Consider the following 27057-nt stretch of genomic DNA (forward strand, 5'->3'; position numbering starts at 1 on the left):
TAAGTTATGAAACTAGCCAATTGCTTTTATATGTTGTGTTCAAATATGAACGGAATTTTTTGTTCAGGATTTGTACAGCCGTACTCCATGCTCTGTACTGTACTTTACATTGTTGTGGACTTTTTTTTTGAGAAATCTATAGCAAAAATCATCTGCTTTTATGCAGATTTATTTTTACTTGATTTGGTTTAAAATTAGAAAACTTGTAAGATTTCAGGCTTAGGGCTCAATGTGGAACATTGGTCACTGTAAAATTGTACTCACCAGAAAACGGTAAACTAACTGGATACTAAACTAGGGTAAAATATAACTTTTATTAGGGATATTAAAATATAAACTTTAAAATATTTTCTTTAAGGCTTCCCACATTGGACAAATGAGGATATAAATGTGACAGCTAGGAATGGGTTAAAGTTGCTAAACCCAGATGGAGTATACAGATGACAACCTCCCCTCTGGGATAACAAACTACCCCCACGATGTCTATCCCCTCCGGAGGGTCATTAGTTACTGTCTTTTATTTTATGTCCGTTTTTTAATTCACATGCACAGAAAGCAGAAACAAAAAAAAATGGACACTTTAAAAAAACAGACTGCTAGTGTGTCCGTTTTTTTAAATTGATCCATTAAATGGATCAGCTAAAAAAATTGGACACATTAACATCAGTTAGGGCGGGTTCACACCTGCGCCCGGTCTCTGCTTTGCAGGTTTCCGTCTTCTGCCTGAGAAACTGGACAGGAGACAGAAATCCGACAGTCAGTTTTCAAACCCATTCACTTGAATGGGTTTGCAAAGTGTCCGCCCGTGAGCGTCTTCTGCCTCTCCGTGGCGAAACCATTTTTTTTTTAACTAGAAACAAAGTTGAACATGCAGGAGAGGCACAAGACGCTCACGGGTGGTCACTTTGCAAACCTTCACTTTGCAAACCTATTCAAGTGAATGGGTTTGAAAACTGACCGCCTGGTTTCCGTCCCCTGTCCAGTTTCTCGGGCAGAAGACGGAAACCTGCAAAGCGGAGACCAGGCGCATTAATGTCCGTTAATGTCTGTTATGAAAGCTGTCTGTTTTTTTGGGGGGGGTTTACGGACACCTTCATAACGAAAGTGTGAACCCAGCTTTACCACAGATCTGTATATGTAAGCTGGCTCAGATCCTTCTGCCTGTTCCTGTATTCCCAAACAGACTCTATGTTGAGATCAGAGCTCTCTGGGGGCCATATCATCATTTCCAGGACAGGACTCCTCCAAACAGTGATGACACCAAAATTGATTTGATTTTGGATTTCTTTGGTTCATTCACTTTTCACTTAGCATTTTAATTGACAAAAAAATAAATTATTTAACCAACGTTATAACCTATATAAAAGCGCATTACATATAATTAAATAAATGTATATATGTGTGTGTGTGTGTGTGTGTGTGCATTGCAGGATAGATTCATACACATTATGCAAATGCCAGTCTGCAGTCTCATTCCCCGTCCCCTATCTCTCAACAGCCTGATATAACATTCAGCTAGGGAAGGCAAGAGACAGAGGGAGGTGAAGAGCGAGTTACAGGTTTTGTCTGCATGAAGGAAAATTGCCAGGCAGTGAATGGGGATGTTTAACACCAAAAAACCCTTTTTAGGGGGACAGCCGGTGCTGGGGATAGGAAAAGGGTGATATTCAGAGGCCCAGGAAGCATAACATGAAGAAACAGAGCAGGCAGTCCACAAGCTGCCAAAGACTAGTTAGATGGAGCTGCTCCCTACTTTTGATCTGTGACGTTAGCGCAGCCCTGGTGGAGATACGAAAAAAGCCACAATAAGTGCATTAGATGGGGCTCTCCTGCTCCATCAGCGGGTCAGTCATAGTCAGTCGCCATAAGTAACCATAGAGTCCTAGCTTTATTCATGCTGCAGAATTATAGCTATATGGGTTAAAAACTAAATCACTCCTATGAAAGAAGAGCTTTAATCCCCAGACCCAATTTATATCTCTCGCACATCCATAATACCCCATGGTGCATAAAGCCAAACCAAAACCAAACAATAAAAAGAAGCCTGGACTAGATTGTTCGAATTGTCTAATTCCGGATCACATCTCGGTGGAAATATAAAGTGTCAGTATTTGCACTCCAGACAGCAGTAAGCAGTTTTTCTTTCAGATGTTATTTTTAACCCAACAGCCATCTATTACAAAGAACATTCAGTCTGTATATACAATATAAAAATAACCTAAGCTTAAGAATATCAACATAAAACCTGAGTGTCCGTTCCAGTTAATCTAAGTGGCCCAACATCTGATCTGTTTCAAACCTAGTTTTTATATAAGCCAGGATATTTTTATTGTTCCAGGGGGATTTTTGCAACTGACTTCTACAGTACAGTCTGTACATTCAAGCATAAGCACTTAAGGATTTTTTCTAAGGAATTATTGCTTGGATGCTGAGACGGCAAACCCATTGTGTAGCATGACTGATAAGAAATGGTTAAAAAGAAACAAATAGTATCCATGGAACAAGGTGTTTTAAAACCGTATTGCCTTTTTATGTACTAAAACCACATGGTGAAATAGAGCCTACTTTCTTTTATTATTTTCAATCTAATATAAAAAAATAAGCCAACTTATTTTTATATTAGATTGTACTTTATATTTTTTATTCAGGTTTCTACATGATTATGGGCCATCTTGCATGAGCTTTTCCTCTGCCCTGCTGACAGAATTTAGCCTGTGTCTTGCTATTACGTCGTTTGATGTCATATAGATAATGCTCATCGCTGTAATAGTACTCCACATACTCAATGACTGCTACATGGTTTCCGGGTCTTGGGAAATATTGCAACTTTTGCAATTTAACCCCTCAACAGAGCTGCATCGAGACTTTCTGCTGCCAGAGGCAAAAGTGAGAGGATGGCCCCTACGTAGGAAAACCCCACCCTAGTTAGAGCAGATCAGATAATGAGAGTTACACTCAGTATATATATATATATATATATATATATATATATATATATACAGTCCTATGAAAAAGTTTGGGCACCCCTATTAATCTTAATCATTTTTAGTTCTAAATATTTTGGTATTTGCAACAGCCATTTCAGTTTGATATATCTAATAACTGATGGACACAGTAATATTTCAGGATTGAAATGAGGTTTATTGTACTAACAGAAAATGTGCAATATGCATTAAACCAAAATTTGACCGGTGCAAAAGTATGGGCACCTCAACAGAAAAGTGACATTAATATTTAGTAGATCCTCCTTTTGCAAAGATAACAGCCTCTAGTCGCTTCCTGTAGCTTTTAATCAGTTCCTGGATCCTGGATAAAGGTATTTTGGACAAACAATTCAAGTTCAGTTAAGTTAGATGGTCGCCGAGCATGGACAGCCCGCTTCAAATCATCCCACAGATGTTCAATGATATTCAGGTCTGGGGACTGGGATGGCCATTCCAGAACATTGTAATTGTTCCTCTGCATGAATGCCTGAGGATTTGGAGCGGTGTTTTGGATCATTGTCTTGCTGAAATATCCATCCCCGGCGTAACTTCAACTTCGTCACTGATTCTTGAACATTATTCTCAAGAATCTGCTGATACTGAGTGGAATCCATGCGACCCTCAACTTTAACAAGATTCCCGGTGCCGGTATTGGCCACACAGCCCCAAAGCATGATGGAACCTCCACCAAATTTTACAGTGGGTAGCAAGTGTTTTTCTTGGAATGCTGTTTCTTTTTGGACGCCATGCATAACGCCTTTTTTTTACAACCAAACAACTCAATCTTTGTTTCCAAAATGAAGTTGGCTTCTCCAAATGTGCTTTTGCATACCTCAGGCAACTCTATTTGTGGCGTACGTGCAGAAACGGCTTCTTTCTCATCACTCTCCCATACAGCTTCTCCTTGTGCAAAGTGCGCTGTATTGCTGACTGATGCACAGTGACACCATCTGCAGCAAGATGATGCTGCAGCTCTTTGGAGGTGGTCTGTGGATTGTCCTTGACTGTTCTCACCATTCTTCTTCTCTGCCTTTCTGATATTTTTCTTGGCCTGCCACTTCTGGGCTTAACAAGAACTGTCCCTGTGGTCTTCCATTTCCTTACTATGTTCCTCACAGTGGAAACTGACAGGTTAAATCTCTGAGACAACGTTTTGTATCCTTCCCCTGAACAACTATGTTGAACAATCTTTGTTTTCAGATCATTTGAGAGCGGGCTGTCCATGTTCGGCGACCATCAAACTTAACTGAACTTGAATTGTTTTGTAGAAAGAAATGGTCCAAAATCCCTTCATCCAGGATCCAGGAACTGATTAAAAGCTACAGGAAGCGACTAGAGGCTGTTATCTTTGCAAAAGGAGGATGTACTAAATATTAATGTCACTTTTCTGTAGAGGTGCCCATATTTTTGCACCGGTCAAATTTTGGTTTAATGCATATTGCGCATTTTCTGTTAGTACAATAAACCTCATTTCAATCCTGAAATATTACTGTGTCCATCAGTTATTAGATATATCAAACTGAAATGGCTGTTGCAAACACCAAAATATTTAGAACTAAAAATGATTAAGATTAATAGGGGCGCCCAAACTTTTTCATAGGACTATATATATATAGTTAGTTGCTCGTCTGAGCAACTAACTAAACAGTAATATTAACCTAACTATACATGTGGCTTACTACCAGCTACACGAACAAAACAAGCATAACTTTGTCTCATCGGACTCAGCGTTACAGGACAGACCTACACACCTTCTTTCACTCCAAGGAACTGTACTGGAATGCAGAATCTGCAGCCTTTTTCTGGCCCAGTAATGACTCAAGGACTCACACCTGGAGCTGAGGCCTACTCAAGACCTGCACTGGACCACACATAAGTTAAAAACCTGGGGGAGATATAGCGAGATTCCAGCACCCTGCCAGTCACTTTCTCACAAGATATACAGCTCACAGCTAATGTTACTATGCCTTTCACCTGGAGAACAGTTATTAGACTGAAAACCTCTGGTGTACTGCCTATTGGCATACAGGTGACATGTATGCCAATACAATTAAAAACCACAGACATTTCTTCAGCATAAAAAGTAAAAAAAATGAAAAAGAAAAAACCTTTACAATTTATAGATGACCAATAAACGTATTGGGCATCTCCATGTGTGTATAAGTCTGCACTATCCAAAAATAACATTGTTACGACAATACACGAATTTATGTGTTTTGGTCACTTAGCCTCCACCAAAATATAGCAAAAAAGTGATCCCTCAGGTACCTCAATCGGAAAAATAAGTTAAGGCTCTCAGAAGACAGAAATGAAGAAATATGCCTCATCCAAAAGGCAAAAACAGACTGTTTAAATGGTTAAAATCTTGCCTTACTGTTTTGATAAAAAAAAAAGTATCAAAAGGTTTTTTTTCTTTGATCTTCACAAGTATCATTGAGAGACAGAATGCCTATTGACACCATTGTGGGGTCTTTTGTAATGAGATTAATTAATTAAAATGGGATATTATAACATTTTGCACAGTTAAGTTTCTGTATCTTTTGTGTATCCCGTGAATGGCAAGCTGCACAATGCTATTCATTGCCAAATCCATCAGAGGGCTTGTCTGACTGCTCTGCCTTCAGGGCCTTCTGTTTTCTAGGCCAATCTGAGCTCAATTCTGATCATATTTATAAAAGTGTTGATAAAATTGAAGTGTTTTGTGTTTTTTTTTTTCAAAGCCCTTTGCCAAGCATTAGATATTAAGCAGAAATGCCTCTGTATCTACAATCCTGTGCTCCACATGATATTGCCACAAAATTCCAGTTAGAAATACTATTTACATGATTTTTACATGAAACAAAGACCTACTGTACTGACACTAAAATGGTGGCATATTGGATCGTATGTACAGAGCAAGCCAGTATACCGCATTTTTTAAAAAATTGGAGCGCATATTGTACATGCCCATAAAACTGCAGGCAGTTCAATCCTAAGAATACGAGGTTAGCAACTACCTTGGTTTATACTGAAGAACAGACTTGGACTATCAGTAAAATGATCATCCACTTCAAGATGTAAAGTGTTGACTTTCTGAATACAAGCACTAGCTGATGCAATTATCCCCTATGGGATTCAGTCACAGGAGAGTGCTACATAGTATTCATTGCTTCTCTTAATGTTAGCAAACTTGTAGAGCATTACGTAAGCAATGATTGAAACCAAGTATACTGTATGCCTAGTATATTGCCTGTTGTATATGCCTAGTGGATGTATTCTGCTGTAAGATTGCACTCATGTCCTAATCTCCTCATCTTGGTGTGTGACAAGGTAAGGTGAAGTCCACAATCCACCACGGAGGACTTTTCCGTCCACCAATCTGATTTATGAAACAGTGGACACCCGGCTGATCCCATTATAGTCAATGGGGTCCACCGTTGTCTGTTTTTTGTAATCGCTAAAACGGTAGTCCATTGTTCGGTTTCCCCGGAGGGCCTGAACAACTAAGAGGCCGGTGCAGATGTGAACCTAGCCTAACATGAGTCAAATCACTGCAGCTTTTGTAGCACACTTGCCACTGTATAAGGATTCCTATCACTCTCCTTGGTTTTAAAAACCTTTACATCAAATTCTTCACACCACACTCTTGCTGCAACACTTTTACCCACCATCCGTATTAATAAGCTAGGTAGGAGTATGAAGAAGCCAGAAGGACTCTGGAGGCATTCATGAGAGCCAGGCAATGTGCCTCACTAGGCTGGACCATAACATCTTCTACCAAAAGGCAAATAGTCCTGGACAGCTCTTGGCGAGATTAGCTCACTCCTGATCTCAATTTAATCCCATTCTCCCATTGAAACTAATGAGACACACTTATAGAACAAGCACAGCTGGAGGAACTCTTGTTTGGTTACTTTGAGCACTTCTATAGGGCAGATCCGACTCAATGAGTTCTTCTTGGACTCTGTTAATTTACCACAATTTATGGCATAGCAAAAGGATTTACTGGAAACCACATTCACCAAAACGGGCCCTGAGGGATGGAGAGAATCTCCTGACTGTTTAAGCAACAAACACTATAAGGTTCATTGACAAACCTATCCAGATCCTAACAACTACGACACTACTAAGTGCCATGTAGATTCCTTTTTGGACTCTCAAACTATTTCATCAAGATCAAAGAGAGATCCTGCTATGCCACACTCTTATATAAATCACTGTTCAGCATCGAAATATAGCAATATATTTCTTACTAAAATATTAGCCAATAAGCATCGGCCATTTCTTTTTTCTGACTTTAATCCATGGGTATCAGCAAGGCTTTACGTCAATACAACAAGCAGTGAGGTCTGCGGTGGCATCTATAGTAGAGGGGCTTCTATTATGCCTTCCGGGACCTTGTAGGAAACCTTCACACCTCGGATCAGACAATGATCTCAACACTCCCTTGGTGGATATGTCTTTTGAACATCAGGGATTTCCTTCTCCTCCCTCCATTTTTAACTTACCTTCAACCCCTTCCAACCTCCTTTCAGAATTCCCAGGAGCTGGGTTGGTTGTTAGGACATGTGTTGAACTTCAACTAAAAAGAGGCTATGCTTTTGGGGGGAGAGTTCAAAACAGCAATGGACTAGATGGACTTTATTTCATTGGCAGCTGTCACATGCATCTCAAACCTAATTCTATCACTACATGTAATAAAACCAAGGAAAACAACCTTTATTCTTGGAGAAATCTGCCCTTATCCTATGTGGGCAGGGCACATAAAAGCCTAATCAGTTTCCTGTTTCACTCTTCTATGTGGAAGGGAGGTTGTCCCCATATACCATATCACAATGTACAACAATCTGAATTTTCCTAGTATGAGAGTATAAAACTTAGGACCTCTGCTGTGGGTGGTGATGGACTGGATCCATCATATGGACATATTCTCCAACAGGGGTAGCAGCAAACTCTGAAAATAGCTCTCCCAATGTTTTTTTCTTTGAACATCATATGCAGCTATCCCCAAACTATGCAAGGAAAACTGCTTGCTTATATTCACTTGGCATAGCCAGCAGGAAATGAGTCTTCTAAAGGGAGCACACCTCTCTAGCTCTGTTTACCTGTTTTGCTTTCTTCACCAGAATGTTTATATTTGGTACAAAGATGGGATTGTGAGTAGAGATGAGCGAGTACTGTTCGGATCAGCCGATCCGAACAGCACACACGCATTGAAATGAATGGAAGCACCTGGTACTTCCGCTTTGACGCCAGCCGGCCGCTTAACCCCCCACGTGCCAGCTACGTCCATTCATTTCAATGCGTGCGTGCTGTTCGGATCGGCTGATCCGAACAGTACTCACTCATCTCTAATTGTGAGTATGTGATCATCAGTGTCATCAGTATGTGATCTGTGAGGGCCTAACACCTGGAACCTGAACAGATCAGCTACTTCAGCAGCCTTTAGACGCTAGAAGCTAATAGTGGATGGGGAGTGCTGCAGCACCAATACTATTGAAATAGAAGAGATGCAGGAGCTCCATCCACTGTACTGCATAGGTCATCAGTAGAGATGGGTGAACTACTTTGATATGTTCAGGTTGAGCCCAGCTCGTGACAAATTATTTGGTTAACAAAACTGAATAGAACAATTGGGGATTTGTCTGGGATGAACTAAAATGGCCGCTGCAGCATGCATCGTGGTACATTATTATACCCCTCTCCTTCCTACAACTTTTTTGGGCCTCCTTGCTTCATCTGGTGTTGTCCTGGTGATGTCATGCACAATGGGCTATCGCTGGGGCCTGTGATTGGGCCACAGAAGTCACATGGGTATGCCAATGGGCACACCTATGTCACTGCTAAGGCCCAATCACAAGCCTGAGTAGTGACCTCATGTGCATGACATTACCAAGGAGACTGAGAGAGCGCTAGTAAGGCATAAAAGGCGTTATTGTAAGGTATTGAAAACTCATTAACCCTTTCTGTGCAAATTACTTTCTGTGGGCAACAACATGTTAGTTATCGCATTGACTAAAGTGATCCATTATTTTAAATACACAGTATATATTTCATATATACTTTATATCTTTTTGAAAAATAAAACTTGGTTTTTATGATGTAAAGTAAGTAAAAAAAATCCCAGAAATCTGCAAAAATATTTCCATAGGAATGTTACTAATTTTACTCAAATTAAACATAGTTCAGATTACAATGGTTGAATGCTTGGCACTTAGGTTTTTGGGGCTCCTGCCTTGATTAATAAACATTAAATTAAATATGTAGTAATATGGGGGCGGAATATTAATTGAAGAAACTAAGTTTACCACCATGTCGGACTGAGGTTCCTTTGGCTCACCACATATTCTGGTCCCACTCTCCAACAACTCATAGGGATATAGACCATAATACTCTTCATATTTGAGGGTCTTCTGCAGGAACTTTATTGTTCTAGTGATTGAGTCCATTGGAGGATCCTCTGGTACTCTGGTGGGCCAATCTGACACTGGTTTACCATGTTGGTTGCTGCTCATCATTCCTAGAAGGAGACATAACTAACATTTCAAAACCATTTAACTTTACAAGTCCATATTGATTTCTTTGTGTGTGTTTATTATAGGAGTACATGTTGGTTGGTAATCCCAATTTCTTTTTTTTTTTTAAATCTGACCGCAAGTTTTTATTTAATGTATAGTCATTTGTTATCTAAGGAAAGCTATGCAAGAATCTGTTTTATGGCTTTATGGTACATTTAGCTTTCCAAATCCCAGGAGGCTCATATACCTCTGCATTTTATTGTTACAAGCAGTAAATTGGTAGAGCTGCAGCCTTTATTCTGTCCTTTAAAACTCATTACATAGTGCATAGGAAAGATTAGAAAAGAAAAACCTTGAAGTGTTCAATAGGCCTTAGGAGCTAGTACTCACTGAGACCTTTCATAATTGGCAAGGTCCTAATCCGCCCCCACCCCCCATCATTGATTCTCTCTCGGCATGTGAGTATCATGCTTTGTTAGGGTGTAAATGATAAAATGGTTCGAATATTGTTTTTCTTACCATGTACTTATTCTATACATTACAAAAGAGGACTGGAAGGAAAATCCATGAATAGAGAATATGAATAGTATGGCTTACTCTATGTAACTGGTGCTTTTAATTCAACTAGACCTTGATGGTTTTGTCATTCAGATTCTGAATGCATGTCCCCACACAGGTATTAAAGGCTAATCCCTCAAAGTGTGTTTGGTTTCTGACGTTGAGTGCCCTAATGGTTGTGACTTCAGTATGCAATACAACATTTCTGGGGGCTTGTGTGGTAAAGACTTAAAGGTATTCTATCATTAGAATCCCATTTTTAGCTAAACCCATGTCGGAATAGCCTTAAGAAAGGCTATTCTTCCCCTACCTTTAGAAGTCTTCTTCGTGCCGCCATTCGGTATGTATTCTCGGTTTCTTCATTATAGTAATGAGTTTTCTCGCAGCACTGGGGGTGGTCCCTATCGCTCAAACAGTACTGGGGGCATCTTGTGTGCTGAGAGAAAACTCTCCGCCTTCTTCTTGTTCTCCTCCTTCACCTCTTCTTTCCTGTTCAGCCACAGGAAAATGGCTGACTGCGTCCACTGCGCCCACAATTTCCCTGTGGCTGAACAGTAGAGAAGAGGTGGAGAAGGAGAACAAGAAGACGGCACTGGAAAGTTTTCTCACAGCAGAGGATACGCCCCCAGTGCTGTTTGAGCGCTGCCAGTGCTGCGAGAAAACTCATTAACATAATGAAGAAACTGGGAATATATACCGAACGGCGAAACAGAGAAGACTTCTAAAGGTAGGGGAAGAATAGCCTTTCATAAGGCTATTCTGACGTGGGTTTAGCTAAAAATATAAAATATACAGACATGGCTTAACATCCAAAAATTATAGGGAACTAATATTTGTTTACAAAATTTGGGGCCCACAGGAAGAGTTCAGTGATCAGTAACTTCCAAGAGGGTTGTTCGGCAATGCTTAACCCCTTAATGCTCTGTGATGTACTATTACATTGCACTGCGCTTATAGCTAACGCTCAGCACTGTATTAGTATGACGCTGTAATGCTATGGGCACAGCAACTGTGCCTGTGAAATTATTTCCAGCTCACTGCCCATGCATAGTTTCTATGGGGACTACAATACTATATATTGCGGTACATTGCACAGGGGATTGGGGAACCCAGCTTTAAGTTCCCTTGTGGGACATGTTAAAGGTGTAAAAATGCACAAAAATAAGCAAATAATAAAAAGTAAAAAAATAAATAAAACTATTTAAAAAAAAATACTTAATGTAAACCAAAATAAATATACGCACATGGGGATACCTAACATGTTTGTTAAGTGCCCACCGTTCAAAAAATAGCATTAATTATTCTGTATGGTTACAAAAAAGTCACCGAGGCATTAACATACAGACTACCCTGTGTCATTAGGGGGTAATTGTGCATTAGATCAAAATGTAATTTTTGGTGACTGCTGTACGTCTGCTAAGTCCAGGAAGACCAAATAACTGCTTGTAATAAAAAGTAGATGCTGTCATGGATGCTTTGCCTGGAGGATTTATGACCAGAAGTATAACTTGAAGCAACTGGGCTCCAATGCAAACTTTATAATGGTGCCCCCAATTGCATAGAAAGGCTGGACTAGAGACGCTATGCCTTTAAGAGGGAGGCCTACCTGACAGGGCTGACAGGAGGAGACAGGGGGTGGTATTGAAGGGATTAACAGCAACTGTTGGTTACACCGTAGGTGTAAGTTCAGATAAGAGGGAAGGATTATAGGGAAGGGGGGGGCTATATAAACTGTGAGCGGGGACTTTTAGCGCCAGTCAGGAGAGAGGACGGACAGTTAACAGCCCCCACCCACCCTTTATTTTGTTTATTCGGGAGGTTAGTGTCACAGTGGCTAGGCAGAGGGGTCCTGCTGGAAGTTGGAAGGTTATAAAATGGTTGTGGTGGAGAGGGCCCTGTGGTTGGGGATGGACTCCTCAAGGCCATTTGGTAGTTTGGGATGGGTTTGTTTGTTGATATACAGTCCTATGAAAAAGTTTGGGCACCCCTATTAATCTTAATCATTTTTAGTTCTAAATAGTCGCATTAATCTTAATCATTTTTAGTTCTAAATAGTCGCATGGATTCCACTCAGTATCAGCAGATTCTTGAGAATAATGTTCAAGAATCAGTGACGAAGTTGAAGTTACGCCGGGGATGGATATTTCAGCAAGACAATGATCCAAAACACTGCTCCAAATCAACTCAGGCATTCATGCAGAGGAACAATTACAATGTTCTGGAATGGCCATCCCAGTCCCCAGACCTGAATATCATTGAACATCTGTGGGATGATTTGAAGCGGGCTGTCCATGCTCGGCGACCATCTAACTTAACTGAACTTGAATTGTTTGTCCAAAATACCTTTATCCAGGAACCGATTAAAAGCTACAGGAAGCGACTAGAGGCTGTTATCTTTGCAAAAGGAGGATCTACTAAATATTAATGTCACTTTTCTGTTGAGGTGCCCATATTTTTGCACCGGTCAAATTTTGGTTTAATGCATATTGCGCATTTTCTGTTAGTACAATAAACCTCATTTCAATCCTGAAATATTACTGTGTCCATCAGTTATTAGATATATCAAACTGAAATGGCTGTTGCAAACACCAAAATATTTAGAACTAAAAATGATTAAGATTAATAGGGGTGCCCAAACTTTTTCATAGGACTGTATAGAGAGGATAGGGAACCAGGGAATTTAAGAAGTTGGTACCCCCGAACTGGTGGTCTACGGCTGGGGGTAATACTCCTGGTGCAAAATTGGGAGGTATTTATGTGTGTATAAATGTACATGTGTATATGTACTGGTTTTAATGGGTTTTGGGGCTTTGAGGACCTCTTTTGTCTGGGCATTATTATAGGTAAAATACGGGTAAGCGGTAGATACTTATGGTATCTATGGAATTTACATGGTTAATGTGGTTGGCACTTTATATTAAATATGATTACTTATGTTATGTTTGTTATTTATTTAATAAAAACGGTGGTGGTAGCTGTGGCAGTTGCATGCTTTTACAATGCCCAGCCCCCTGGTCCCAATGATATCCAGATATCCTATAAGGCATAAGAACAACCCAAAAATTATAAGACTTTTGTACATTCTTTTTAGCTCTGTTGCCTGTAAATTTGATTTATGGGATAGAGGTATGTGGAGATTAGAACACGATATACCTAATCATATAAAGTATATGTAGAAATTTTATAATATAGTCAGTCCAGCAATGCCCAAAGACATCACTGAAAGAACAGCCAAGCACTTGTGACTGTTGGGGTGAGATACGACGAGTGATTGTGCTATAACAGTCTCTATTGTAGTGTGCCTGGACAGACTCAATGCTACCTATTGTCATCCATGACCTGCAGATGGCTGTTGATTAGAGCCAAATCTTAAGAACATTATCAGTCAACAACCGTGTAGATTTTTTTTTTCTAACAATGTGTCTGTTTTTCTCAACTTTGCTGTCCAAAATTTGTCAGTAATCTATATTTATAGTTCTGTTTTTCATAAGTAAATAAAAATTAAGCCATAGCTGTGAGAAATCGCATATGCTAGTTGTATGGGGAATGTAAATCCTATTATCTCCCTTGCTATAAACAACCGAGATTCTCTCTGGATTGCTTACTGCAGGATAACCTTTGTAGAGTTCATGTGCCAATGTTCAATTTACATGTGTGTGGATTATCAACCTAAAATTATTTACACAAAAAAAAAAATTAAAAAATCCAGCCCTGCAGCGTAAGAAAACATTCTCCTACCCACTGCTCACACATCTATACTTATACATATCTCCCCTGGTCTCTTCTTTTGTTGTCTCCCCGACTATTCCTAACCTACCCTCTCCCCCATCCCAGCGACAGTCATGGTTTGTGTTGTACTGTTCTTTTACTGAAAAGCTTAATAAAATAATAAAAAAAACTTAATAAATATTTTTTTTCTAATAGAAAAAAAAGTACAAATTTAACATTTTTTGAGGATGAAGAGAGTTCCAGCATAAGAAGACATGCTTGATAAATTGAACTTCGTTAAGTACCTTTCTCCAATTTCTTGATCAAAGTAAAGGCCACCATTTGATACACACAAGAAGTAAGGGCCCCTTCACACGGAGTTTACGCTCCGCTCATTCAGACAAGTATACACAAGCACTACAAAACACATCCCATTCACTTCAATGGCAGCATGCGCAAAGCTTTACACACACTCCCATTGAAGTGAATGGGATGTGTTTTGAAGCACTCGTGTATACGTGTCTGAATGAGCGGAGCGTAAACTCCGTGTGAAGGGGCCCTAAAATGGATGGACTGATGGTCATCCCAGGTGCCAGGGATTTGTAGGAGCTTTTTGGATGGATGGTGATCAGGCTGGGAGGAAGCTGCAAGATGGCTGTTTTCATAGCTCTATACACAGCAGTCATTAAGCGCAGTGTATATAGCGATACTAAACTTTGTATATTTGAAGGTGACTTCCAATACTAGCTCAACAGAACTGCAATAGGAATATATTGAGCAGTGCACAATAAGAAACTGCTCCAAGAAGACTGTGAGGAGGTTAATACATAATAAAGTCAAATCAAGGTGTCAGAACTCACTACTTAAGGAAAATCCTCCAGAGATGGATAAGGAAATGAGATTATTAGAGATATAGCTGCATATGTCAGACAGAATAACTGTAAAAGGATTAATGTCTAAACACAGAACATTTTACTGAGTTTCGCTAGGTTCACACTAGCGTTCGGGTCTCCGTTCTCAGCTTTCCATCTTCTGCAGGCAGAAGACGGAAAGCTGTCAGAGCAGGTCCGGCCGTGAGCGGCGGTGAGCGTTTTATGCTCTCTGCAGCAAAACCGTTTTTTTAAAACCGGACACAGCGTACTGCATGTCCAACTCTGTGTCCGATTTAAAAAAAACGGTTTCGCGGCAGAGAGCATAAAACGCTCACCGCTGCTCACGGCCGGATAGCTTTCAAACCCATTCAAATGAATGGGTGAGAAAGAGTCCTGCAGGTTTCCGTCTCCTGCCTCTGTTTTGTGCAGGAAACGGAAACCTGCAGAATGGAGAAAGGGCGCAGATGTGAACGAGCCCTGTTAAGTATTTGAGGGGTGTTTCTGCATAAACCAGTCCTCACATAACGGAGGGGAAAACGTAAAGGATTGCCTGAAACACACAGATTTCTTATTTTTTTAAATGTGGAGGATATAGGTTCATTTAAATATGGAGACTGCATCCCATCATGTGTTTTTTGAGTGATCTAATGTCTGTGGGAGGTGACCTATATACAGCACAGCATACCTGTCCCATATATTTATGTGGGTAAAACGCTATCAATTAAAAGTTCTATGACACGGGAGCAACTGGCTGAGTAGTTAGCACTGCAGCCTTGCAGCGCTGGAGTCATGGGTTCGATTCCTGCCAGGAACAACATCTGTTTGTATGTTCTCCCTGTTTTTGCACTCATTTCCTCCCATTCTACAAAGACATACTGATAGGAAAAAGAAAATTGTACAGTACATTGTGATCTCTCTATGGGGCTCACAATCTACATTAAAAAAAAAAAAAAAAAAGTTCTGTGACACAAACACTATAACAATGAGAAAAAAATACACCCCTGGTAAGACCTATGAGATTTGTACTTCATAACAATTTGAAGGAAGCTTTTGTCTAAAATTTCACCTTCTTGGTTCACCTTCACTTGTTTAATCCTCCAGAAAACAACCAGTTATTGTAAACCGAAGCAGACAAGGTACAGATCACAATCCAGTAATCTAACAGGTTGAAATGAACGATTCACCTTCACAATGTTCATGTACAAAACGGTAGAAGCTACAAATAAGTAATGGTGTCAGTCGACTTTATGCTCATATAATGTTACTTGTTAAGACCTGGCACATATAACCCCTATTTTGAGAATAAAATATAAATAGGAGATCCGTAGGGATTTATCATATGGTTGTAAGTGGGTCTATATATATGCATTCCTCCTCAATATTATACAATTTCTATGTTACGTTGTTTTTCAAGATGTTAATGTTGTGTTGATAGAGAAGTAAAAATACATATAGTAAAAACAGATCTTTCTCAACAGAAAAAATAATGTCCTCAATATAAGTTATTAACCATAAAGATTGATTATACTGCTCAAAAAAATAAAGGGAACACTCAAATAACACATCCTAGATCTGAATGAATGAAATATTCTCATTGAATACTTTGTTCTGTACAAAGTTGAATGTGATGACAACAAAATCACACAAAAATCGTCAATGGAAATCAAATTTATTAACTAATGGAGGCCTAGATTTGGAGTCACCCCCAAAATTAAAGTGGAAAAACTCACTACAGACTGATCCAACTTATGTCCTTAAAACCTGTCAAAATGAGGCTCAGTAGTGTGTGTGGCCTCCACATTCTTGGATGTACATATGTAAAATGTGATAAGGGATTAACCGTTTTCATGATGTAGGCAAATTAGGATCTGAAATTTTTAGGTGACTCCGATTATTGATATGAGTTTTATTAGCAAGCTGTAAGAAGAGTGACACTATGCAAAGTTCCTTGAAAAGGAATGTCAGAAAACATATAATGTACAAGGGAGAACTCTTCAGTAAGCCTGTTACGTGGTGATACTCCTGTGGGTGGGCCAAGCAGTATACATGTCAACATGTCGGTAATGACACCTTGGTAAGGTTATAATGCCATGCCTGGGTTGACATATAGAAAGAGAGAGATAAGCAATAATACACTGATCACAGCCCTAAAGACACCATTTTAACCATATGTTGCTGAATATTGTAAACTTTTGAAGCTGCAGAAGCATAAAGGCTGCAGTGATACTACACTGTCTACCAATAAGTATTTGGACACCCATGCAAATGAAGATATCTGCAGTCGTGATGTACATCACGCCTTCCGCCGTTAAATAAGAAATAGCATTGCATTAGTGCATTGGCATTAGTCACATGCAAGATGCCACGAAGTGCAGAGTTGTCCAATTTCGAGAAAGGGGTAATTGTGGGGTACCACAGAAATGGTTGATCCTTAAGGGACATAGCAAGCGAACTGAATTACTCAAAATCGACTGTGGCCTATATGATTACGAAGTGGAAGGTGAACGGTGCTTGTCGAAATGTGCCCCGAGTCGGCAAACCCCCGAAAGCGGGAGATAGAGATCAACGAGTGCTGGCCAGAGAAACCGCACCCAACCGATGGCTCACATACACCAGGAGTTTCATCAGGTATCCGGGAGTATTGTGTCGCTCAATACCATCCATAAGGAAGCATCTGCTGGGGTCTACCAACTATTCAATCTGAATAAATGTTGTTTTTCTATTCTACCACAGGTGTCCAAATACTTATTGGTAGACAGTGTAATGTGACATAATGTAAAGAACACCATTATCCATCCTAAACATGAGGCGAGCTAGGAGCTTGGCTCACCACATATATATCACTCTTGCATGACTACGCTGAATGGTGATCATAGAATATAGATAAGGAGGGGAGCATGGGATGCATGGAGTGAGATATATTAAGGGATAGATTATCTGGTTTCTCCTGCAGAAATGTGTGGCCAATAACTAGTTAAGAAGCTAGAACAAGCTATAATCAATGAACATAAGTGCATACCGTGGCGACGCAGCGTGCGACTAGTGCCGGGTCGTGTGTCTGCATAACGTGCAGTATAACATATATTAAGCCCAGTGGCGTTGCTATGGAGGGATACAGTAACTGAAATAAAGTGTATAACAAAAGAATAAACAATAAAAAGTGGCAGCTTTTGGAATAAGATTTTATTGAGCAGCAATTACATTTGACATCACATTTCAGCAAATATAATTTTTAATGCAAGTCAATAAAGTAAATTAGTTTTATGGAGTCCCCAGTTAGCGGGCGCTCCTGTATTTATGCAGACTCATATAATGAGAACACATTTGCTGTTGTTTGTAAAAGCAATTTCTGAAAAACTAATTCTGCTGGGTCAGAGTTTGATGGGATAATAAAAAGTGGTACAAGTGATACAATTTGATTTTGGTAGTGGGTGGTCACATAACTTCACGACCGCCATAATCTGCAGTGACTAGTAACTGTCAGCCATGTCTATTTTCTGCAAAACATTGCAGAACTCACGATAGTATATAACTGCCAGGACCTTACCAGCACCACTTTAGGACCTGTGGTGACGACATCCTTGCAGTGTAACACTAGGCAGCCAAAATAACATGTTGGCTATAATCTGTGGGGCGGTATGATTTTGTCAAATTTATATAGTTATTGATATTTTTTTTTCTCCGCTATGCATTCGCTGTATGGGAAATCATTTTATTTGTTTGTAATTTGACTATTTTCAGATGCAGGGATATATATATATATATATATATATATATATATATATATATATATATATATATATATTTGGGTGATTTCAAGTTTTTTATTTTATTTTTACTTTCTTTAGCCCCATAGGGGGCTGGAACCTTTGATCATTACATACAACTGTATTGGAGTCTGAGAGATTTAATTAGCTATTGAGGCCTGCTACAGGCAAGGACCAATGGCCATTTCCCTATGACAAGCCTGGGAGCCTGTCATAAATGTCAAGATGGTTCTTGCAATCTCATCGTGCTGGAACCATCCTACAATGGAATAGGTACTAGTGAGGTTAAGACAAGCTGTGATCGGGGTTCATAAAATGATGATTGCTGTATTACACAGTGGAGATCTGGCGGTAATGCTCACAGAAAGCCAGTGGTTGTGGCACCCACTCTGCTTCTAAATGAGTGCCATATTTAAAGACTCAACATATGCTGCAATAGTATGGTGGATACTGGACTGCATCAAATCATTCTGTCAGCAGTATATTGCGTCATGTAAAAGGGACATGCTGTCATCAGTGACACTGTATGCAGTGGCGTAACTACCGTGGTAGCAGTGGTAGCGGCTGCCACAGGTCCCAGGACATTAGGGGGCCCGGTGACAGCCACTACCGCTGCGGGGTTTTTTTTGTTTTTTTTTTAAATAGGCCGTTACGGGCCCTATTTACACAGGGACCCCACAAACACTATCATTATACTCGGGGGTCTTTGCAGACCCCCCGAGTATAATGATCGGAGGCCCGGGAGAGGTAAGAAACATAAAAAAAACACTGTTACTTACCTCTCCATGATCCAGGCAGGCTTCGGCCTAGTTGTCTGACATCTCTGACGTCACATGAACCCGGCCTGCGTCCCGGGTCATGTGACGTCCGACGTCAATGAAGAAGGACGACAGCGGAGGCCGACAGCGTAGGAGCTGGGGGACAGGTAAACAACAGTAGTTTTTTATGTTTTTACTCGCCCCGGTCTCCGATTATTATTACTTACTGTACATGTCTGAATCATCCCCTAATAGTGCCAATGTTTGCTTTATGCAAATGGCCCCATAAGAGAGCTAAATGAGTTCCAAAGACGTAGAACCTCAGTTATTACTGGGATCAAATATACTCATGTAAAAGGAACTATCGTCATGGGGGAAAAAAAATACTCAGACTGTGCAGTGATGTGGCGGTAGTCTGTGGCATGAATGAGAAACTGCTTACGACTTGCTGTGGGTACAAAGCAAGTAGACGGCAATTTGGAATAATCCACGGCAAGAACAGTTGAAGCCACAATACACAGCAGTTTTTAGTCATGCACCACGCAATCTCCCCACCACTTTGACAATAAAACCCAGCCTTACTTAACTTTTCTGAGAAAGACAAAGCCATATGGCGTCCCCTATAAATTTATAATAATTTCTATGTAATGTATTAATAGCTAAAAAATGTGAGGTTTTCTCACTTATTTTTTTGTCCTTTGAGATCCATAGCTGACTGCATGTTCCTCTGGAGGCTTTCCTGCATAAGCTCATTACTCCAGCGAGGCGCTTTATACTGATGAGCAGAATAGCCTATCCTGTAATGAAGAACTTTAATTAGGCCAAACTGTCCCCAAATACAGCTAAATATTCAGCAGAGGGCCATGTCACGCTTACTGTCACACCACTGCACAAAGGGCTGTCAAATAAATCCAGTTACAAGGAGCCATTGAAAGGGAATTATTTCCTCAATACAGTTGTGATCTCTGAAGAAAGTAACCTTTTCCATGATATTCTTCTATCAAACCTTCTCTTTGTAATGAAGCAGGCATACTTGAAAGGGTCTGCTCGCTGAACCCACAATGCATATGTATCATCAGGGCTCCCTGCCGCTGCATGACTGCAGTCCAACAGCATGTTCAACACGGAAGAAAGGCTCCCAGCCCTTTGATCCTTTGAGACTTTCTTCCTTTTAATACAGACAAGCATTAGATACAAATTTATACAATGCGCTTATGAGGAAGTCTGAGGCACGTGTTTGTATCTAAACTGTTGTTTGCACTAAGTACAGAGGATCTAAGAGCTAAATAGCCAGAATGGCAAGGACCATATTCTGAAATTCTAGCGGTATGTCTGTTTATGCCAATTTAAAGGAGATGTGTGTTCAGAGAATTTTTATATCCTGTTTTTGCATTACATATGTAAAATTTAAAACTGGTGATTTTTTTTTTCATTCTCAAAACATATCAGTATTTATATAAAAAGTCCTAAAATCCTGCAGTTTACTTTGCACAGGTCACAGAACATGTCTAAAAAACTCTACCATAAACGTCTGCAGATTATAGTTAACAGTGTTAAGTGCTGTTAACCTGAGCAAGATGGCATTCCATTAACATGTACAGAGAATTAAACTTAAAAGATAAAAAATGGCCGGGATAACAAAGGGTTAAAGTGCAATTGTTTAGCTAATCAATGGTACAAGCAAATATAAAAAACAAAAAAATGTATAAATATATATATTAGCTTCTGCCTGTGACTTCATCTGCGTGTTTTTGGCGTCGATGATCCGCCTTCTCCGTTGTTTTGGCAGCTCTCAAGCTGGCCTGCCGCTGAACTTGTTCCTCATCCCATGCCTGTGATTATTCCTTCATCTCAGCAACTCACTGGGAAGCCATATAATGAGTGTGTTGCTGGCATTGATGATCCACCTGCTCCGGCGTTTCAGCTACTCTAAGAGCCACTTAACCCCTAACTTGCGCAATCCTCCTCAACTCCACTTGAGAAGAAGTGTTTTGACTTCTGGCTACCTTCATAGCTCTTGTTTTTTGAGAATTTTGCAACAAATTAGATTTTCATTTTCCCAGCATGTTTAAAATTGGGGAACTGCCAACAGAATCCACACTCACCACTCTGCCTGCAGTGTCTGCTCCTCACTTCCTGTGTTTCTGTCCCTCCTGCTCCCTCTGGCTGAATGGGACACAGAACACTTATGCACATCAAATAATATGCAGATGCTTGAATAAAATGGACTCAGATAACAGACCAGCAAACTGCAATTAGCTGAACGATTGTCCTGTCGGCAAGAGCAGTTTAATATTAGTGAGATAGTATAGTATATTAACATAAATTGATAACAGTTGTGAAGCCATGTCATTTACCGGGATACAAAGTATTCTATATGTTAATCAGGTATACAAACTATTTATGTGCCAAATTTCATCCAAATCTGTTCAGCCGTTTTTGCATGATTGAGTAACAAACACACAAACATCCAAACTTTCACATTTATAGTATTAGTAGGATATAATAATTATTAGAGAAAAATTTATCTTTCTCAATTTTTAAGGTTACAGTTAGTGAGGATGAGCTGCAGCCAACAGAAAGGAGAGGAGAAAGATGATCTGAGACAGGCTGCAGCAAACCATAGGTTTTCTATCTCTTCAGAGTGATTTATGGACATCGATACTGTTCAGTATTGCCTTATAAAAGAACATAGATATGTTTCAGCATTTGTGTCTCTCACTTGACTTGACTAAAGAAGCTCAATAAGTGGGGAAAAATATATCACAGTTCCCCATATTTGTTTAGACTATTGATCTATGAAATGCACTTTCAAGTTCTATTTGTAAATGGATTGTGTAGTTTGCAGTTTAGACAACCTCTCTGTTTTATCATACTTTAGTAGGGACTGTGATGGCAGAGTCCCAGGTGGCGCCCACGTTTTACAGCCACTGCAAAGTGGATGGGATTTTAATCTACACATTGCAGCAAAAATATGCACAACAGAAATGCTGTGATTTAAAAAAAAAGTTGAGGTTTTGAAAATCGAAGCATATTAGTGTTGGCGTATTAGCGTAGTGTTGGCATATTAGTGTTTCCTTTTAGCTTGAAAAACAGTTGACAAAAAGCAAAACCATCTAAGCAAGGCAGGATTAAGGTCTGAGTTATTAGCATATGATTTAGGGACTGAATCTATTTGGAGTAAAACTGTTCCCTGTTTGTTACAATATATTGGTCTGTCATCCTACTGAGGCTCTGTTAACCACACATGTCTAGTAGAATTCTGAATAGCCATACGATGAATCCAGCAAACAGACTTGAATAAAACGTAGCATTTATTTCATAACTCCAGAATAAAATATGCGTCAATATCAATGTTCAAAAAATGTCCATGATGACAAGAGGAAAAAGACGACGTCTGGCTGACGCGTTTCGGAGCTCTATGGGGGCTCCTTACTCATAGCCTGACGAAAGTAATGCAAGTGCTCAGTTATATAACATAACATAAGCATTATTCAGTTTTTCTTCTCTTCTTTTTCTAATATAAGAGTTTTCTTAACCATGGTTATCTCAATCACTAAGTGATTACTCATTACTTTATCTTTTATATATATAATTATTATTTTTTCAGTCATTAGGATCAAATATGAAATAGGATATCATCCTTATTATACCTAAATATAAATATAGTGGATAGTTCTTCTAAATATACTTACCTACTGCTGTCAATATCTCTATCCCAGTTGATCAGTAGTTTCCGTTTCAGTAACTTTCCTTTCAGTGAACATATAAGTCACGTGATCGGGACCCAAAACTTGCGCATGAGCAATGAGCCATAATTCGGCCATCTTTAGTGAGGGCAAACATCCTCCTGGACTCGGGTATTTGATTGCCATTTGCCAGTTTAACAAATGGTTTTTGTTTCGGTTATCTTCCCCTCAGAAAACATAACAGCTACAAATATGGAATAGGATATCATCCTTATTACATCTAAATATACTTACCTACTGCTGCTAATATCTCTATCCTAGTTGATCAGTAGTTTTCGTTTTGGCAATTTACTTTTTAGTGAACATACAAGTCACGTGATCGGGATCCAAAACTTGCGCATGAGCAATGAGACATAATTCGGCCATCTTTAGTAAGGGCAAACATCCTCCTGGACTCGGGTATCTGATTGTTATTTGCCAGTTTAACAAATGGTTTTTGTTTCGGTTATTTTCCCCTCAGAAAACATAACAGCTACGTACCCTAAACTTGAGTGTGAGCAATGAACCTCAATTTAGTCATCTCCAATAAGGGTAAACATCCCCTTGGATCTAAGTACGATATCGTCAGTCACCAATCTAAACAAGCCAGAAATCTTATGAATAACTTTCATGTAAAACAATTTATTATTAGGTTGCAATTTGTGTCAATATTTTAGATTTATGTTGTTCTTTTAATGGGTGTGGTGAATGTTTATTTTAAATTTGTTAATTTACATGTGTTTTTTGTGGGTTTTGTACGTTATATTATTAGTTTTTGTATTTCCGGTGTTCTGCAGCTGCTCAATCAGGAATTCCTGTTATATAAATGAGCACTTGCATTACTTTCGTCAGGCTATGAGTAAGGAGCCCCCATAGAGCTCCGAAACGCGTCAGCCAGACGTCGTCTTTTTCCTCTTGTCATCATGGACATTTTTTGAACATTGATATTGACGCATATTTTATTCTGGAGTTATGAAATAAATGCTACGTTTTATTCAAGTCTGTTTGCTGGATTCATCGTATGGCTATTCAAATTCACCTCGAGCTGGGAGGCTAGTTTCCGTGCATGCACACTTATTCTGGAGGACTACAACACGGGACAATCAAAGTGGTTTCCATAATCAGTCATTGATTGAAGACACGTAAGTGAGCTGACACGTTCTTTTGTTTTTTGTTAGTAGAATTCTGTACAGTTTCTGTGAAAGAACCAATGATATAGTGTAATTCTTTCAAATTCTCGGGCCTCGTTCACATCTGCGTCGGTCATCCGTTCAGGAGAGTTCGCATGGGGACCCCCCGAACAAATTACCAACGCAAATGTGAATGAGGCCTCAGAGAGAAAGCCAAGAATAGACACCACCTCTTACAGCAGGGAAAGATGAAAGCAATTCGATAAGCGCCTCGCCCCTCCATGCTCTCCTTATCAAGGAAAGGGATAAGATGAGGCATTTTTAATTTTAGCATCACAGTATATATGATAAACTGTTTATAGACTAAACTTTTTAACTTATATTCTTTGTCTTTCAGTTACAGAAGTGTTGTGACAGCCAGAAGAGCCGTGATTGCCATTACCGGGTGTTGGGTCCTCTCCTTCATAGTTGGTCTGGTCCCCATGTTTGGATGGAACAACATAAACAATCTGAGAAAACAAGAGAACTCCAGCTATGGCGAAATCATTATAACTTGTGAATTTGAGACCGTCATCAGTATGGAATATATGGTCTACTTTAATTTCTTTGTCTGGGTCCTTCCTCCACTTTTCCTCATGTTAATAATTTATTTGGAAGTATTCAATTTAATTCAAAGACAACTTAATAAAAAGGTATCTTGCAGCTCGAAAGATCCTCAGAAATATTACGGAAAGGAGCTGAAAATTGCAAAGTCATTGGCTTTAATCCTGCTTTTATTTGCTTTAAGCTGGCTACCTCTTCATACCCTGAATTGCATCACCTTGTTCTGTCAGACTTGCAACACGCCAATGATTATCACCTATATCGCCATCTTCCTGACTCATGGGAATTCAGCCATGAACCCCATCGTCTATGCGTTTCGCATTGAAAAATTCCGATCTACATTTTTGTATATCTGGAAGAAATATTTCTGCTGTAAAAGTGGAAGGGAACTTAATAGAGCAAATACCGCAAACATGGAGAGGTCATGTTCAAAAAATGTGATCTAACATAAGGTTATGTTTTGTATCCATATTATTCCAAATAAACCAATAACCACATTTTGTTTCAATGTCCAGTTTAACAGTAAATGACAATAGTTCAATGAAATCTGTAAGTTGATGCTGATTTAAACTGCAATAACAAATCTATGTAAATTTGTAATTACAATGCAAAATATGTGAATATATACATATTCTAATTTTATGACTGTATTTATACATATTGAGTAATGGCTAATTTATTAAAAGGGAGAAAAATAAATGTATTCGCACAAAATGGCAAAAAATAATCCAGTTTATTCAGTTTATCTGTATACTACTGGTTCCTGGTGGAAAAAGGGACAGCACCACCATGTGTTCATAATGAATAAATATATATTTTTGATTTTTTTTCACCCCTTCTTTTTAATAAAATTCTGAAATAAGTTTTGATTTAAAATCACGAGTCGGAAATATAATAAAATCTAGTGAAGGAGGTAATGTTTTTCTTTACAACTGTTTGCAGTTATATTCTTATACAGTATTATAATAGGCTAGAAATACACGCAGAGCTTATAAACCAAGAATAAGTTGTGGTTTGTTTCTTTTTATGAGCAATCATGTTGGTCGCTAACTGTGCTCTCTACACTTATTTTGACATTACTAGACTGGAGAAGACATCTTGGGACCGTCCCTCCAGACAGAGCCAAATTAGCATATTGGGTGTTGACTATAACAACACCAATTGCTCTGGAATGGTGGGGGCTGAAGAAATTCCAACTGTGTTGGAATCATTGAAACAGCGTCTATTGAAGAGTGGAAAGAATTAAAGAGGGCCTTATACGTCCTCAGGCACATTTGGTTTTATATACTGCTAAAAAGCTGACAGTTTATAGTACAGTATAGTTATAGGAAATCAGAACCTGAAGGCTATCTTCATCCCTTAACTATCTAATCATCTCTTAATGAGATAAAGGAGTTCTCAAAGAGGACCATTTACCACCTCCATCAACTTTAAGGAGGACCTTTCATGTCCTCAGGCACATGCGGTTTTATATATCACTAGAGAGCCAACAATGTGTTGAATTCAGCGCACTTTCGACTTTCCAATTATGTGTCCTAGGGCTAAAGATATTGGTGCCGTTACCTATCTCAATCCAATTTCAGAAGGACATCCCCCCCTCCCCCGACTGTACTCGTCCATAGCCCTGTACTGGGGGAAGGGGAAGGGGGGCCCTCGCAGCTTAATGTCATCGCTGGGCAGTAAAGAACGCCCCCTCTGACAGTACAGAGCTACAGGAACGTGGAGGGCATTAATCACAGCCCAGCTAGACTGTCAGGAACGCCCTTCTGACAGTGGGCTGAGCTCAGTAACGGCATCAATATCTCCAGCGCCGGGGCACATAATGGGAAAGCCGACAGTGCACTGAATTCAGCGCATTGTCAGCTTTCTAGGATATATAAAACCGCATGTGCCCGAGGACATGAAAGGTCCTGCTTAAAGTTGATGGAGGTGGTAAATGGTCCTCTTTGAAAACCCCTTTATCTCATTAAGAGATGATTAAATAAAGTAGATAAGAGATGAAGATAGCTTTCAGGTTCTGTTTTACTATAACTATACTGTACACAAATGAGTTCAACAACGTGATCTAAAAATACTTTCAAGCACTGTATATAAATCAGATTCTTAATTCAATATTTATTACTAGATAAAAGGCAATTTTATGATTATTAATAGGCAAACCAGATTCCAGGATAATCTAAGGTAGCCATGCATATTCAATACACCTGCCGCAACAACCCAAGATCTGTAAGTAAAAGGTGATGGGTAAAGCTGATGGTTGGCAGGAGTTATGCCCAAGATGATGACTGGTACTCTGTCAGGGTCTGGTCATGGTGGCTGTGTCCTTTATATAAAATGTCTCTGACTCTAGGGTGGCACAGTGATGAGAGTGATGTACTGGTGTAGAAGATGGTGGTTGTAGTTCTCTTGAGACACATCCTTGTAGTGTTCTCATTGCTGGTAAAAATGTAGG

The 27057-nt window shown here is 39.5% G+C and overlaps 1 protein-coding gene across 1 annotated transcript in view; it reads left to right on the forward strand.

Moving 5' to 3' along the window:
* The window catches only part of ADORA1 (adenosine A1 receptor), a 96508-nt gene extending 71079 nt beyond the window's left edge, over positions 1-25429 (forward strand). Inside the window, exon 3 of the mRNA XM_075264035.1 lies at positions 24400-25429. Coding sequence (XP_075120136.1) covers positions 24400-25051 — 652 coding nt within the window. The 3' untranslated portion in view covers positions 25052-25429. The remainder of the gene's footprint in view (positions 1-24399) is intronic.
* The last annotated feature ends 1628 nt before the right edge of the window (positions 25430-27057 follow it).

This window comes from Leptodactylus fuscus, chromosome 2 (genome assembly GCF_031893055.1).
Source record: "Leptodactylus fuscus isolate aLepFus1 chromosome 2, aLepFus1.hap2, whole genome shotgun sequence".
NCBI lineage: Eukaryota > Metazoa > Chordata > Amphibia > Anura > Leptodactylidae > Leptodactylus > Leptodactylus fuscus.